The sequence below is a fragment of the Artemia franciscana genome, chromosome 1 (assembly GCF_032884065.1).
Source record: "Artemia franciscana chromosome 1, ASM3288406v1, whole genome shotgun sequence".
NCBI lineage: Eukaryota > Metazoa > Arthropoda > Branchiopoda > Anostraca > Artemiidae > Artemia > Artemia franciscana.
Window position 1 is genome coordinate 61645157 of NC_088863.1, and position 17152 is coordinate 61662308.

The 17152-nt window shown below is 36.3% G+C and overlaps 1 protein-coding gene across 1 annotated transcript in view; it reads right to left on the reverse strand.

The window, feature by feature from the left end:
- The window catches only part of LOC136032354 (26S proteasome non-ATPase regulatory subunit 4-like), a 79371-nt gene extending 64764 nt beyond the window's left edge, over window positions 1-14607 (reverse strand). The window contains exon 1 of the mRNA XM_065712676.1: window positions 14492-14607. Within this exon, the coding sequence (XP_065568748.1) occupies window positions 14492-14517 (26 nt within the window). The 5' untranslated portion in view covers window positions 14518-14607. The remainder of the gene's footprint in view (window positions 1-14491) is intronic.
- Window positions 14608-17152: the final 2545 nt, after the last annotated feature.

The window sequence follows — 17152 nt, forward strand, 5'->3', positions numbered from 1 at the left end:
ACGATATTGCCATCCTCGAAACCTGCAAATCCCAGCTTCAAGTACTGCTCACAAGCATTCAACGAAAAACAGATGGTTCTGGACTCAATATCAACAGCAGTAAAACCAAAGGCATGGCAACTCGCGATTCACCTATGAACATCAAATGTGATGACGATAACATGGAAAAAAGTGGTCCAAATATTTTGGCATCACCATTGAGAACACAAGATCCACAGCCAAAGAAGTCATTGCCCAAATTGGAAAGGCTAGCAGCACCTTCTACAGACTCATAAAAATTTGGAGGTTGAGTACTTTTTCTCTCCAGCTTAAACTCCGCCTCTTCAACAGCAACATCCTGCCTGTCCTCCTCTATGCATCTACAACCTGGTATCTCAACCAAGAACAAGAGAGGAAAATTCGGTCTTTTTAAAACATGTGCCTACATAGATTTCTTGGCATCCACTGGACCCAGAAGGTAACGAAGGAGCACATTAGAAACATCACACATGAACTGTCCCTCATCAAGACCATACAAAGGCGTACATGGAGCTATCTTGGACACGTGTTGCACATGGACGATTCAAGAATCCCCAAATCTATATTTTTCTGGTTAGCTGAAGGCACCTGCCACAGAGGAAGACCCAAAAATACACTTCGTTTACCTACAACAATGACCTGCAGCACATTCACGCCTCAATACAGCCAGAGTGAGAAGACATTATCACTGCAAAAAGTTTCAGAGATGACTGGAGACTCTTCTTGGAGGCCCTAGGCATTTCTGGAGGCACAGGAGGATCTAAGGTAAGGTTAGTAGCATAATATTTGTAGGCAGGATATATATATATATATATATATATATATATATATATATATATATATATATATATATATATATATATATATATATATATATATATATATATATATATATATGTATATATATATATATATATATATTGAGTTAGAGGTAACAAGCTTGAGACTGTATGCGCAGGATTTTGACTCTTGTAGATAGAACAGCATTGCCAAGTGCTAAAAATCATGTTGCAGCCAAGATGGGCCCAGGATTGCATACAGCCTCCGTTCATACTAGAGGTCCCAGTGCCTTCTTGCTATTCACTTTTAAGCTGGCTTAAGCACTTCAGTGCAGATTTAGAAGATGTGTTGGTCCCCATCCAGCAGTGGTATCCAGGACTATTACTTTTCCTGAGGTGAAAATAATCTTAATGATTTAAAGAACGCGAAAATTGGAACTTGGAATGTTACAACATTAGAAAATAACTGTCATGTCAACATTATGACTGACAAATTCAGACAATTCGAACTGGACTTATTAGGACTTTCAGAAACTCATATCCCAGGGGTAGGAAGCATGAAATTAGGTGATATAGAATTTGTTTACTCAGACAGGAAGGATGGGGTATATAGACAGGGATTAAGGCTCATGACGAATAAGGAAGCTGTTGTTCCAGCAGGGAAGATATTAAGAACAGAATACTAATTGCTCATTTTATGACTAAAAAGTTCAGGGTATCAGTTATAGTAGTATACGCCCCTGTATAACCAACTGACAAGAGATACTACTGACTCAGATGGATTTTACTGACAGTTACAGGAGCAAATAGACAGGGTTCCAGGTAGAAATACGATGTTCTTATTAGAAGATTTTAATGCCCAGGTTGGTGGAAATAGGGATAGATGGTATCCCAGCCAAGATAAATTAGGTGTAGGAAAACAAAAGCAGTAACGACTAGAGACTTTTGCAATGTTGTAGGTATAACAATCTAGTTATAACCAACATGGTGATTGGTCATAAAATGGCCCATAAGCCAACTTGGTATTCATGTGATGGTAAGATAGCAAACCTTATTGATTATGTTGTTTTAAACTGAAGACAGGCAGGATCAATACAAGATATTAGGGTATATAGGAGTGCTGTCATTGATGTTAGAAGTGAAGATCACCATCTAACAGTGTCTAGAATTAATTTAAAGCTGAAATTTCAGAAGCATAACAACCTCGTTGGAAGTTATGATGTTGGTAAAATCTAGGATGAGTATTTGAGAGAAACTTTCCAGAAACAGTTGAGTACAAAACTAAAGAATTTAAAATTTGACAATGTGGAAGATGGACAGAATAAATTTAGAATAAGTTTTGAAGTTGCTGATGCTGTCTTAGGGAAGAAAGTTAAGACTTCAGTTAGGAATATTAGCAAAAAAGCTTTCTGTTTAATAGAGAGGAGAAGAGACTTGCACAAGAATTCTCTGAGATCATCTGAAAACAAAAGGAATGCAAAGAAAGTGGAGAAAGCCTTAAAATATGAACTAAGGAGGTGTGAAGTAAAGGTCATGGATAAAATTACCAAGGATCTGGAAGATGCAGCTAGACAGCATAATAGTAAAATCTTGTACTTACATGTTAATAAATTGAAAGGGAATAGTCAATCCACACAAGTCCCAGTTAAAGGTAGGAATGGGGCCACAATTAGTGATAAGGAATGAGTTTAAGAGAGATGGAAGAGATTTTCAGAATGTGCAAAGCAAGATAATGTTGCAGGAAAGGATATAGAGGAAAACAAAACAGTTTTTGATACCTTGGATGTGAAGGAAGATTTGTCTTGTGAGGAAGAATTTGCAACAGTACTAAGAGGATTAAAAAATAATAAGACTCCAGGTGCTAGTGGTGCAGTAAATGAGTTCCTTAAATATAGTGGCTATGAGGCTAGAAATAAGTCACTGAAGGCTATGAATTTTTAGGAAAACGTTAATGGAACCACTGCATAAGAAAGGTGATAAGAGTGAGTGTGGTAATTATCAAGGTATTAGTCTGGTCTCTGTAGGTGGTAAATTCCTTAGTAATATGATACTTTTTAGACTGAGCAATGCTGTAGACAAAATTTTAAAGAAAGAACAGTGCAGTTTTAGAAAAGGTAGAGGATGTGTTGACCAAATTTTCATTCTTAGGTTAATAATTGAGAAGTGCCTGAGCTATCAAACACTTTTAGTCCTCAGTTTTATAGATTATGAGCAGACCTTCAATTCTGTTGATAGAAGAGCTTTAGTGAAGGTCTCATCCTTGTATAGTATACCAAACAAATACATTGAAGTGATTAGTGCTATGTATAAGAATAACACTGCTGTGGATAAAGCAGGAAATGAGGTTAGCAGCTAGTTTCATATTAAATCAGGAGTTAAACAGGGTTGTGTTCTATCTTCCTTTATATGGATTATTTTGATGGACTTTGTATTAAGGAGCAAAAGAAAGGCAATGGGATAGCACAGAATCAAATGGGTTTTTTATTGAGCATTTAAACTGTTCTGAAAAAGGTCATCTGAACATCATTTCTTATATCATGGGGAGTTGCAAGGCTGCCTGGCGTCAAAAAAGAGCATGAAGGGTACTGATAGTCCACCAATCACTTTTAACCCTAAAAGGGCACTAGAACTTTTAGTTTCTGACCAAAAAAACTGCCTGCCATGGTAGTTAATTGATTAATTGCAAGCAACATGAAAGAAATTCAGCGTTTTTGTCAGGATTATAATACAGATGCTAAGACTGAGAGCAATTGGTCTAAATGCAACTGAACTTCATAGTTTTGGCAGATTTTCTAACTTCTTTTAACAATCCATGTTGTTCATTTCCAATTGGCCATTGATACAGTGTTCAGCAATCCTGGGACCCACACTTTGAATGAGCACCAAACTGGGGTTTCTTTTTTAGTTATTATGTGGTAGCATTGGTGGGAGGAGGAGGGGCACAAAAACCAACAGTGTCCTTGAGCACTGAAAACTTTAGCTACACCTTTGTTTATTTAGGCAAAAGTTACTTGGGTAATTCTGGTCAAAAATGTATTTTATGGATTATGTAAAGTTTTTGGCAACCTACAAATAGAACCTTAAGTTTCATAGGGTTGGCTATCGCAACAGCAGCCACAAATTGAAGCCTAGAGGGTGTACTCTGGAAGCTTATTGTCATTAATGACTGCAAATCTACAATGCTAGCCACTTCCACAATTTATAAGCATACACATGGCTAAAATTGTAGTAATTTAACGTTTTAGAATGAAGGGAATAAAAAAAATTATTGTTTTAATGCAGGAAATAAAAACAATAAATAGCTAATTTTTTAGCCTTTACCTAAAATTGAATGTTTTTTTTATAAATCCTTTTCCTTCACCAAGCACTAGGTTAAATCCATAGGAAACACTTAAGCAGTTTGTTGGTCATATGTTTTTTTTTAATATAATGAGTACAGCTTCTTAAAACAAAAAAAAAACAAATAATCCCCAGTCCTGAAATTACTCATACATCTGAGTCCAAACATTGCCTTGAATTACTTTGTTTACAATACTGTCTACTAACCCTCGTGATATTTTTTTGGTCTTGGAATGAGTCACAAGGCCATATGATGAGCTAAATCAGTGATACATGACATCAAAATATGCTTCTTGGATAAGAGTAAGCTTCTCCCAGGAAACATGTGCATGTCATCCTTAGTGTTTTGAAAAGGTTTGCTTCACACCAAAGATCCCAAAAGCAAACCTAGATTTCATAAATCATAGGATTATGGTTTTTCTTTCTTCATTACCCGTCTCTGGAGCAAGTGCAGTTTTTGTAGTTGTAGCCTATTCCTGTTTTAAAGTAGGCTAATACAAGAAACAAAACTCCAGAATTGTTTGGGTATTTCAACTTCCCAGGCTTTAATGCATACAAAATATCTTGTGTGTCAGCTTCTGAATCTGTACATTTATGGACCATTCTACTAGCTCTTCATGATACTTTTAAGTAATGGTCAAAGAAATCAGTGGAAGATCAGCATTTATTGGTACTTCAGATGATGACTAGTTGCTGATGCTTATAATTGCCATTTCATTCATATTGAGCTTTGCCCTAACTACTGTATATTATGTCTAAAAAATTTTGTAAGTAATTGAGTGAAATTTGGTTAATAATCAATCTGTGCTGTTTTTCTGCAAGGAAATAGGCTATGTCTTCACCATATAATTTATGCCCAGTTTATAACAAATCAATTTAAAAAGATTCAATCAATATTTTTGCCCAGTCTAATTTAAGACAACCTGTTGACATGTCAAACAAAAATCGAAGTTACAAAAAGGCGAAGTCAATTGCAAGGCAAAGCATACATGTTCAATCCAATTGGTGAATTTTCTTTCATTTGTTTCATGCTGGTTTATTGATTCAGAATCTATCTTGCTCTTGTTAGGTTCATTTCAAAAGGTTAGATTTTTTTTTTTTTATTAGCACTGACGATTATTTGACAGAGGTCCTTGTCAAAATATTTGCTTGTTCTACATCTTCAAATTTTGCCACTGGAAAACAAAATACTTGTTTCTCACCTATTTGATTTCATTTTTAATTTATTATATCCTTTCCTCTCTTGTTTTCATACTTCACTGTGGCTTTTTCAGGCAAAGTTGGTCAAGCAGTTATTGCTTTTCAGGGAGATCTGGTTGCCACTAAGGTTTTTAAGGTTCACAAGAAAAACTTAAATTAGGCATATTTAGAGTGAATTTTTTCCAGCAAAAGTCAAATCTGAGAATCAAAAGGCTGTTTAACTGACATGGACCTTAGCCAGCTTTGTCTGAAAAGGCACCATGAAAACATGACCCAAAAAAATCTATCAGAAGACCCTACCATGACATCAATTCTCTCCCCCCCCCCTTAATGGAGACACCTATATTCTTATGCTATATAGGCTACAAAACTTCTGAAAATACATATTTATGTGAGAGGGACCCTGAAAATTTGATAGGCTAGGCCTACATACATATTCCCAAGCAAATACTACAATACTACCATTTTTACATCATATCAGGGAGAAAATTTCTGTGAAGCAACCTGAGCCTAAGTGTGGCTATGGAATTTTAAATCTTTGTCCACAATGACGCCTAAGTCTCTCTCCTCAGCAACTGCTTCCAACAAATCACACCCTATATGGTAGGGATGGTGGGGGTTATTTTGCCCTAAGTACAGTACCTTGCATTTAGTTGCATTGAATTGTAGGGCCCAAGTTGATGACCAGGAGGATAGCCTGTCAAGGTCCAGCTGAATGCAGGCTCTTTCTTCTTCAATTTCAGCAGGCAAATGAGCTTACAGTCGTCAGCATATGATGTTAAATGGTTGCATAGATAGGTTGTACAGTCGTTAATATATATGCTGAACAAGGTTGGCCCAAGGATGGATCCCTGTGGGACGCCGCTTACAACCGGGGAAGTGTAGGAGAAAACTGGATCGCCATTATCAGTGTAGATCATGACACGTTGAGATCTTCCAGTTAGGAATGCAGGCAAATGAGCTTACAGTCGTCAGCATATGATGTTAAATGGTTGCATAGATAGGTTGTACAGTCGTTAATATATATGCTGAACAAGGTTGGCCCAAGGATGGTTCCCTGTGGGACGCCGCTTACAACCGGGGAAGTGGAGGAGAAAACTGGATCGCCATTATCAGTGTAGATCATGACACGTTGAGATCTTCCAGTTAGGAATGCTCCAATCCAATCAATCACATCCTCATGTACCTGGTAAGCTTTAAGCTTCAGCATCAAGTATGAGTGTTCAACTTTGTAAAAGGCTTTGGCTTGGTCAAGTAAGATAATGTCGACCGGTTTACCCATATCCAAAATTTTAGTTGCATGATCATATGACTGAATAAAGTTGGTGTCAATTGACCTGCCCCTGCAAAATCCATGTTGTCTATCACTAGTAAGAGTATTTTCTTCTAAATAGTTTATTAGAGCATGGTTAATGATACCTTCCATGACCTTGCAGATAGCTGAGGTTAGGCTTATTGGTCAGTAATTTCCTGGGTTATCCTTGTCACCGTCATCAAAAATTGGTATAATATTTGCTGTTCTCCAGTCATTTGGTACTGACGTTTTGGCCAGGGACATGTTGAATATTCTGGCAAGGGGGAGGGAAATGTGAGCAGCAGATTCTATCAAAAGCTGAGGGTGGAGGTTATCAGGTCCAGCAGCTTTGTTGGAGTTTAAACTTGTTAGTATTTTAAATACATCTTCTTGATTAATTATTACAGGAGGCATTGGGTCATGTACTGTTGCAGGAGGTATGGTTGGGAGTGTAATACCAGGTGGCTTAGAGGTGAAGTTTGTGCAAAAGCTGGCATTCATGCAATCAGCAATTTCTTTTGGGTCGGTAGTACTGGAGCCATCTGATTTTTTTAGCCTGTTGGTGCGTCGATGGGAAGGGTTGTTGGCTGTAACATAATGCCAGAATTTTTGGGGGTTTTTCTTCGAGTCATTTGCAATAGATTCTTCATGGTCTTGGATAACTTTTCTTGTCCTGTTTCTCACCTTGTTTTGGAGCATGGTGTATTTGTTGTGATGGTTGTCACACTTGCATTTTAGATATTTATTCCATGCTCTATTTTTCTTTCTGATAATTTTCTTAATATTCCTGGGAAGGTATGGAAGAGTCTTTGGTTTATCTGACCAATAAACCTTGGTATGCTTCCTACATGCACCTAGTAAACTAGACTTTAAACGATTCCAACTAGATTCAATGTCTGTCTCATCTGATAATTCCTCATCCCAATTTATATTAGCTAGTTCTTCACAGATCAAAGTGTAATTGGTAAAAGTTCTCCTAAGTTTGCCATCACAACTATAGTTAATATTAATGTCATTCATTATGTATATGTGGTCACTTGCACCAATAGCTGGAAGGTAACAAGTGGAAGTAATCCTCTCAGGATCATTTGTAATAAGGGGGTCTAGCAATGATGGTTGTTGTGAATGTCTAAATCTAGTGGGTTGCATTATTATCTGAGTTAGGAAGTTGTCAGCAGGGGTTTGGGTGGTTGTGTAGGAGGGGTATTTAGGGGGTGAGTACCCAATACCTTCAAACCAATGAACTTCTGGCATATTAAAATCACCATAAAGCACAAGTGATGAATTTAGATTGCATAACATCTGTATTAGGTTAGAAACCGCTTGGTGAGATACTAGTTGGTTCAGAGCTGATGGGCTACAGTAAAGCACACCAATATTCACAGTTTCAAATCCAATCAGAAGTCTAACCAATACATGTTCCGCCCAAGCATTAGTAGGTTGAGAAATAGAAAAATCAATTTTATCTACCTTAATTCCAGGGCATATTAGGGCTATTTGCAGGGCCATCAGGTTGGGACAGGTGTATTGTCAGAATAATGACTATTATATTGAAAAGGGACATGAAAAATGGATCAATTGGCACCAATCTTCTTTTATTGGGATTATTTGAGCCCCCCAATTAAAATTGGGAACCCCCCAATTTTAGGGGGCTTACTATGCCCTTATTTGCTGATGATACAACCTTGGTGTGTGTTGCCCCTACAGAACAACTGCTCATGTCAATGATAAATGCAGCAATGAGCAGGATATGAACACAGCTTAAAATAAACCACCTTGACCTGAATATAGATAAGTCAAATTTTGTTATTTTCTCTTGATTTCCAAATTTTTAACCCTTGGTTTACGGAAATAATTTCAAAGCGGGGAATTATTAAACAAACAAGATTCACCAAATACCTCGGAATCAATGTTGATGAAACCCTATCATTTAAAGATCATGTGAAGTCAGTTTCGAAAATATTGTCATGTAACTTAGGTATCATGCGCAAATTAAAACGTATTTTCCCCCAAATGTTCTATGATTGTTATATTTTTCCCTGATTCACCCTTACATTTTATATTGCTCATCAATTTGGCTTGGTACTCTCCCTTCGATAGTTTGTCCAATCTGTGTGATCCAGAATAATGCTATCCAAGTTTTTTGTGCTGTTGGGAACCAGGAGTCTTTGAGGTCTGTATATAGAGATTTAAATATAATGCCTGCAGCTGGATTACGTGATTTTTATACGTTGATTTTTATATATAAGTATTACAGTGATAGCCTTCCTGATTGTTTTACAGGAATATTTTGTGAGAAGTTTGATGTTCACCACCACATTACTTGGATACAAGGTAATACTGAGGTTCCTCGATTAGTTTCAAGTAGGTCTTCTTTTTCACTTATTTACAGAGCTTCAAAACTTTGGAATAAACTGAGTATAGATATTAAAGAAATAGGTAACCTTGGCCAGTTTAAGTCTTATTTATGTAATGATTCTACTTTTAATTAACCAACACATGTGATGAATTAATTCTGTTTATCTGATTGGGAAAAATGAAGGCAAACGTTCAATCTAAAGAAATTGAGCCCTTACTCAGGAAAAATATGCAGGGGGAAGAGACATTCCCAAGTAAACCACTACATGTTTGCTGTTAATTTGCATAAAATTTGGAAAAAACACAAAATAAATCACAATTTCCACCAGGAATTTATTTGATAGTGTAAAATTCCCAATACTCAAGACAGTTAAACAGTTTCACCATCACCACCAGTTAATTAACAATAAAATCTATATTAGGCTATACCACCTAAAAAGTGGATTTTCTCACCATTGGATTTATCAAAGGTTTCTCAATAAGAACATGATTGACTGAATTATCTTTTCAGTACAAAATGCTCAATTGTAAATATTTAGCTTATCATTAGAAAATGTAGCCTAATCTTGGACAGAAGATCTTAAAGTTAGAGCAGAGTATTCAGATTATAGACAAACCCAATTTTGGATAGATTTAATGTCCTGTGGTGGTGCAGTGGGTTGGACCTTAGCTTGGCAATATGGGACCCAGAGATCAAATCATGCTGCAGCAATGCATTGCAAGGCCAACGCAGGGACCTTAGTAGTCAAGAAGCGTCGTTAATCTGATTACTTACTGGATAGATTTAATATACCATAAGTGTTAATAGAAGAAAGGAGAACTGCCAGGCTACAGCTCCTCTCATATCCACAACACAAACCATATCTGCAGAAAATGGAATTACAGGCTGATCAGCAAATCTGTCAAGAAGAGTGCACATGAAAAATGCCATTTTTATGAAGCAAAGGCTGCAAACGCTGCAAGGAATGGCAATAGCAGCTTGGTCTACGAGATCATGAATGAGATCATCATGAAGAGGAAAGCCACTGAGAGTCCAGTGAAGGATAATAATGGAGTGCTGATGACCAGGCCCAAAGATAAGAAGGAGATATGGGTGGAACACTTCAACAAAATCCTAAACAGACCTCATAGTTACTGCTGGATATCACCACCAAGCCTCCTACCATAGATGAAATATTGAAGGCAGTCAAAAAGCTGAAAAATGACAGGTTACCAGGAGATGACCACATCACAGCAGAAATGCTGAAATGCTCTATGACCACTCTTGTCTCTTATTGGAAAGACTTCTTCAAAGTCATCTGGTCAACAGCCAAAGTACCCACAGACTGGCACCACAGCATGCTCATAAAGCTGTTTAAGAAGGGTGACGCCATCCTATGCAATAACTGGTACAGCATTAGCCTACTTTTCATCCCTGGTAAACTACTGTCCCACATTATTCTAAACTATATTCAATGCCACCTGGATGAATAACCCTGTGGTGAACAACATGACTTTCACCCAAACTGCTCCTGTACTGACCTGATTTTGACCTTGCAAATGCTCACAGAGGAGAGCTGCAAATGGCACAACAAGCTATATATGATCTTCATAGATTTTGAAAAGGTCTTCAACTCTTTGAATTGCCAGTCACTTTGGAAGCTTCTCCATGATTATGGTATCCCTGACATCATAGTTAAGCTCATTATGGCCATGTACAAGGATACAACCAGCTGTGTGGGGACTTCAGAGGGGAAATCATGTCAATTCCTAATCCTCTCTAGGGTGAAACAAGGCTACTGGTTACACTGGTCATTGACTATATATTGCAGAGCCTTGAGTCAACTGGGCTATGCCCAAATGATTGCCTGCTCAGCAACCTAGATTTTGCTAATGACATTGCAATAGGCTACTTGAAACCTGCAAAACAAAACTTCAGAAATTACTCTCAAATATTCAACAAAAGGCAGGTGGATTTGGGCTTAATGTCAATGCAAGTCAAACCAAAGAAATGGCAAGAAGCAAATCACCTATGAAAATCAAACGCAGCAACAACAATGTGGAACAGGTAGTCAACTTCAAATACCTAGGGCACACTCAAAAATACAGGATCCACAGCCAAAGAAGTCATTCCCCAATTTGATCAGGCTAACAGAACCTTCACCAAGCTTCATAAAGTATGGAGATTGAGTACTTTCTCTCTGTGGCTCAAACTCTGCCTGTTCAACAGGAATTGCCTTAGCTGTGTAAAGGAGGATCCTTTACACATTAAAAACTTGGCATCTCAACCAATACCAATAGAATCAAGTATTTTGAGAATGCTTATCTCCAGATGCTGCTTGGTATTTGCTGGACCCAGAAAGTTGCAAATGTGCATATAAGGAAATCATAGGCCAGCCATCCCTCACCAAAACCATACAAAGATGCACATGGTGCTACTTAGGCCACATATTATGCATGGACAACACCAAAATCCCAAGCAAGCATTCTTGTGGCAACCCAAAGGCACCTGCCACAGAGGAAAACCCAAAAAACAAACTCCATTGCACCTTTAGCAGCAATCTGCATCAAATACATGGCTCCCTACAAAAACTGGGAAGACATTATTGGTGCCACCAGTTACAGAGACAATTGGAGACTCTTCTTTGACACCTTGGGTGCCTCTCAAGGCACAGGAAGATGGGGTAAAGTTCATTTCTAATACAAAAGAGGGTTACAGACTATTTGGATTCAGCATGAAATTCTGGTTCTAAATGCATACATATTCTCTTAGCTATCTTATTAGGAAGCTAATTGGGAAATTTACTATTATGATTGGCTGACTACAATCTTAGATAGCTTTCTTTTAATACTGTACTGAGATAATTATGTATTTGGCATAACTTTTCACAGTAAGTCTATTTCTTAGCTATCTTATTGGCAAGTTAAGCATAAAACTAACCCTTTGACCTAGCCTAATCTTAGTTATCAGCCTGTCCTAACCATCTAAACCTATAAGCATTATGTCAAATATTAGAAGCCAACAACATTTTTTTTAAACATAACTCACACTTTAATTGAGATAGATGTAATAGCCTTATCCTAGGCTACTGCTTCTATTTTATTTACATCCTAAGAATTAAGTTTATCTAGAGTCTTAACTGGTATGAGCTTAGAATTGGGGCTGTTGAGAAGAAAACATGATAAGAAATTAATTCTATAAGACACCCAGTAGTTTGTTAGCTAGTCTACTCTTAAAGAGCTATATAATTAAAAAGCTTTATTCTTCTAGCCTACTTAAAAAGTGGATTGTTTCACCATATTATGCATCAATTTTTTTTTAGCAAAATATGTTTTTCTAAACATACAGATAGACAAGAGTGGAGCCTAATCTTGACAACATATTTAAAGCTTGAACCAAATCTTAGAAAATATTGTCTGATCTTTGACACATCATTTTAAAGTTTAATGACATCAAAGACAAGTATTGTCTAACAGAATAATTGTATTGGTAAATGTTTAGTTTAGAGCACTTAGAAATGCTAATTCTAGAAGTGCATCCATTTCTGGTTGACCCTCCTACTCCATGAGGGAAACTATAAATGCATAAAGTGGGCTTGCTTATAGGTAGCATTACCTATGGAGCAAAGCTTATTAGTCCATGAGCCCTACAGGCAGCAGGATGAGGTATTATTCTATATTCTATATTTATTTAATAAATCTCAATTGTTTGGTTTTTCTTTATTTTGATCACTCTGTTGAATAAATATAGAATACAGACTTCACCCTGCTGCCTGCAGGTTTCATGAACTAATATGCTTTGCTCTGTAATGTTACCTGTAAGCAAGCCTACTCTATATATTTTTAGTCTTGTTGGAGGGGGATTTTAGAAACCTAAAGATGGATATCCTTCTCTAACAATGACAAAGACACAATAAGCTTTGCAATCATCAGAATCTTGCAATATGCAGTAATATGCACTTTAGAGCACTTGGAACAAAACTAAACATTTACCATTGTATTTAAATTGGCTAGAGTATAGAGATTGCCTATATTCAAATGTTTAAAAACCAGATGTTGGTAAAATTCTAGTTAATTGACTTCTTGCTATTTCAGAAAGGGTTTAGGTTAGGAAAATGAAACTTTCAGGGATGAGTCTACAGGCTAAAGTATGTCCCAGGAAGGTATTTTAAAGTACCCACCTCTACCCCTTCTCTCTCTAGAGGGCTCTGAAATGTGCCTACATGACAGGTCTACACCTATTGAAATTTGACAAAACAATATTTTACCTTAATTTTCAGTTACTAGTTGCTTTTTGTTTGCCTTTAGTTCTGAAAATGCAATTCCTGTTACTTGAGTAGAATTTTGAGCCATGTCAATGTTTTTTTTTCTCAAAATTTAGGAAATGTATTTGCATATCTTTAAAACCTTATAAGTGGAATTGAGCAAAGTTATGAAGCTGAAAACAATTTTGTTGTACTTCAATTAAGCAGAAGATCTATTTTGACAAGGTTTCACTTTTATAAGACACATATTTGTTAAAGGTCATCAAAGGTCAGTGCCCTCTAGAGGGAGAAGGAGTATAGGTAGTTACTTCAAAATACCTTCCCAGGACATACTTTAGTCTGTAGATTCATCCCTGAAAGTTTCATTTTCCTAACCTAAACCCTTTCTGAAATAGCAAGAAGTCAATTAACTAGATTTTTACCCAGATGTTGTTTAATCCCAACTGATCTAGTCCTATACATCAGATAATGATAACTATCTAACCTTACACAGATAATGTCACTGATTAGGAATCTGCTGTCTATGGATAGGAGAGATAAGTTTTAATCTGAATAGCTGGTCAAGATTAGCCACTGGCTGAGTAGGCTACTGTGGGTCTTGCCCATGAGTAGAACAACTATATTTAACATATTTTGACTACAATTCTGCTGCTCTTTACCCCTAGCCACCCCAAATGAGCAAATATAGGCTCCAACCCAGATTGTATAGGCTACTTTTGATGTGTTTTTCTGTTTCTTGGTTTTTCAAAGTTGATTTAATTGACAACTAGGCCTACACAGGTTGGACAAGAGTGAGGCATGTCAATATAGGCTAGATGGAAAATATGTAATTTGGGCTTGAGCCTACATTTGTAAATTGTGAGAAGAGGGGAGGTTAAAGTACAGTGAAACCACAGTTAAAGTATATTAATTATAAATATCCTGCAAACTATGAAGTAACAATTGATTTCTTATGTTTGCTCCCCAACAGCCAAATTCTAGATGAAGCTGTTCCTAAGGTTTGTGGTGCACAAGGCAAAATTAATTCCCCCCAACTCAAAGAGAGCAAATAAAACAAAATCAAAAAGAAAATTTGATTAAATTGGGCAGCCCCCCCCCCCCCCCCCAGTTATGATGCATAGGGCAAATCCACCGCCGCCACATTGAACAGCTCTGATTCTAGTCTTGTACCAAGATTAAACTGGGAATTTTACCAGAGACAAATATATAGCACAAGCCTACTTTGAATTCAAATGGACTGATTTTATTCCACAACTTACCATATCATAGTACTTTCTAAAACCATCTTTGTTAAGGGTTACTCAACAGATTTAAATATTTCTCAAATGATGATATTGATGATTGTTTAATCCGATTTATAGATGGCGCTACTTTGAATCTGTGACAATGGGTCACTTAGGGTCACCTCTGAAAACCTTAAAGACCATCGTCCAAACTCTCCAAAACTCCAAAGGTTCAAAACTATATATCAACATTGCAGCTACTAAAGTGAGTCTAGTCGACAATGGTATATAGGAATCTAGAAATTATTAGTAATCTAACCCATGTGAAATTTTTCCTTTCAAACAATATAATTGTAAATTCCGAAACACGTTTCGCTATATTGGCATTACTGAAAGCGGAATGAGGGTCAGGAGCATACAGTATGCTAATATCCTCCCTTTACATGCGGAATACGTCACGGGGTGACGGCCTCACCCCGTATTAAATTAAAGTCAATAAAAATTAACTTTATAATTTAGACAACTGTGTATCCGCTTCCCCACCCCCTAATCTCCATCTCTTTAAAAAACCAATTCGTTGTATACAAGCTATTAACACATTATGTGCTTTAATTTATTTCCATTAAATAATTATTCATTGCCAGATTCTTTGTAGCAATACTTTATTATTTTCTAATGACACTCAAGTATTTTAATTGTCTTTTCGATCGCTTGTCAAAATGAAGTAATATTTTGGATTTGACACACTAATATTTTGGATTTGATATTTTGGATTGTGGTCATCCGAATACTTGAAAAAGAAAATAGGAATAATGTCTACAATATTTCATTATAAATCAGTGTGATGACGAGGTATACCATAGTTGATTTTCAACAAAGTTAATATACATAAGTTTGTTTTTTGTTTGTTTTAATTTCCATCAATTTTACAACAAGAGACTTCTGGGCTATTAGATTAATTAGTAGACCACTGCCCTCCCCCGACCCATACGAGATGAAAAATCTCTGAGAATGAATTTCATCGATTTTGCGCCTTTGCATTAGTTGAATTCAATTTTTTGGCAGTTTATTCACAACAGATAAAAAAAATAATAGCTAAGCTTCCAAATGATAAGGCAGGGGAAAGACTTTGATAAATACCTAAACATTTTACCTTTAATTTTACTTTTCTTACTCTATTGGTAACTCTCTCACAACATTATTATCATTAATTGCTAAAGCCTTTATACAATATGCAAACAACAAAAAGAGAAACAAAGAGCAACAAGAAAAATGGAAGATAAAACAAACTGAACCCATAAAAAGTAAACAGAAACCACATTTATGGTCTATAGTTAACAAATAATGGTAATTTATATTAACAATATATAAAACTCTTTACTTTATACGACGCATAAGCAGTAATTTCCTAGGAAAGCCGTTTTTTTAGTTTGCTTTTTATTGTTAAATTGCACTTTCATCAGGTCAACTATTCTGATCCACCGAACTTTCCTTGAATCTTGGGCACTTGGAGAAACTTGAAACTGTTACATTAGTATATCTGAATGAATATTGACTAATTTTTCTTTTGTTCCACTTAGTAAGACTCTTCTACAGGGGGCAACTCATCCCTTGTGGAGAGGGAGAAAATGAAATAAAAAGAGATCCAAGAGAATGTCAGATGAAGCACAATTTTGCGGTAACTATGGATGTATATGCAGAAATTTCTCGAAAGATTTTGTATATAAGGATCTAAAAGGGGTTAGAAAGAGTTGAACCGGTTAAAAGGCCAAGAAACGTGATGATTTCTACAGACGAAACTAGACTGTCAAGGTAAACGTATTGGGCGGTGTTACTCTTATGTCCGTTCTGAACAAGAAATATGCACTTCCTATCACTGGAAAAGAGACCAAACTTCATGTATTCATATTGCAAACTTCAAACAGTTCCAGAAAGTATTTCAACGTTCACAATAGCCTTGTTAGTCTCAGAGTGGGTGTATTCTTTGACATTCCAAATAATTTGGAGCCTGTTGCACTAAAAGGTAAACATTCGACTTTACTAGAATCCTCCGTTACACACTCATCCAGAAGGCATAAATAAAACTGCCTCTACTAGTGGATAAGTGATAGATTGGGTTGTGATCTTTAGCACCTTAGTTAATTCCTAAAGGACGTTAGCCTTAGCTTAGTTTTAAAAGAGGTTAACTGATTCTCACAGAGAAAAGATAAAATGAGCTTAAAGGGACATGATAAATTATAAAAAGAACAACGAAATATTTACTAAATAATCAGTTGGGACCAGTTTCAAAAATTTATCAATAGATTTCTTTTATGCTTTTGATTCGGGAATATTAGCTCAGGAATATTAGCTCAGGTATATTCAACTTTTACATTTGAGGCCATTAGTTTAAATTAAAAAAGATCAGAGAGAAGAAAATTCATTTTTCAATAAATAACTTGGAGTGGGAGAAAGTAGCTAAAACTTGATATAGGATAAAATTTAGTCCATTTGAGTGGTAGTCAATTTGTATTGTTTGGATTAAATGGCGATTAAAAAAAAAAAATATGTGACAAGGTAGCTAAAGGAGTAGTTTGACTATCAGGGGCAACACTGTCGCATTGGCCATAGTAAAGGCCATAAGGCTTAAATTTTCTATTATTATTTATTGTTTATTATTTTTTTACCTGAGGTACTTCATATGGAAGAGATGGTTGT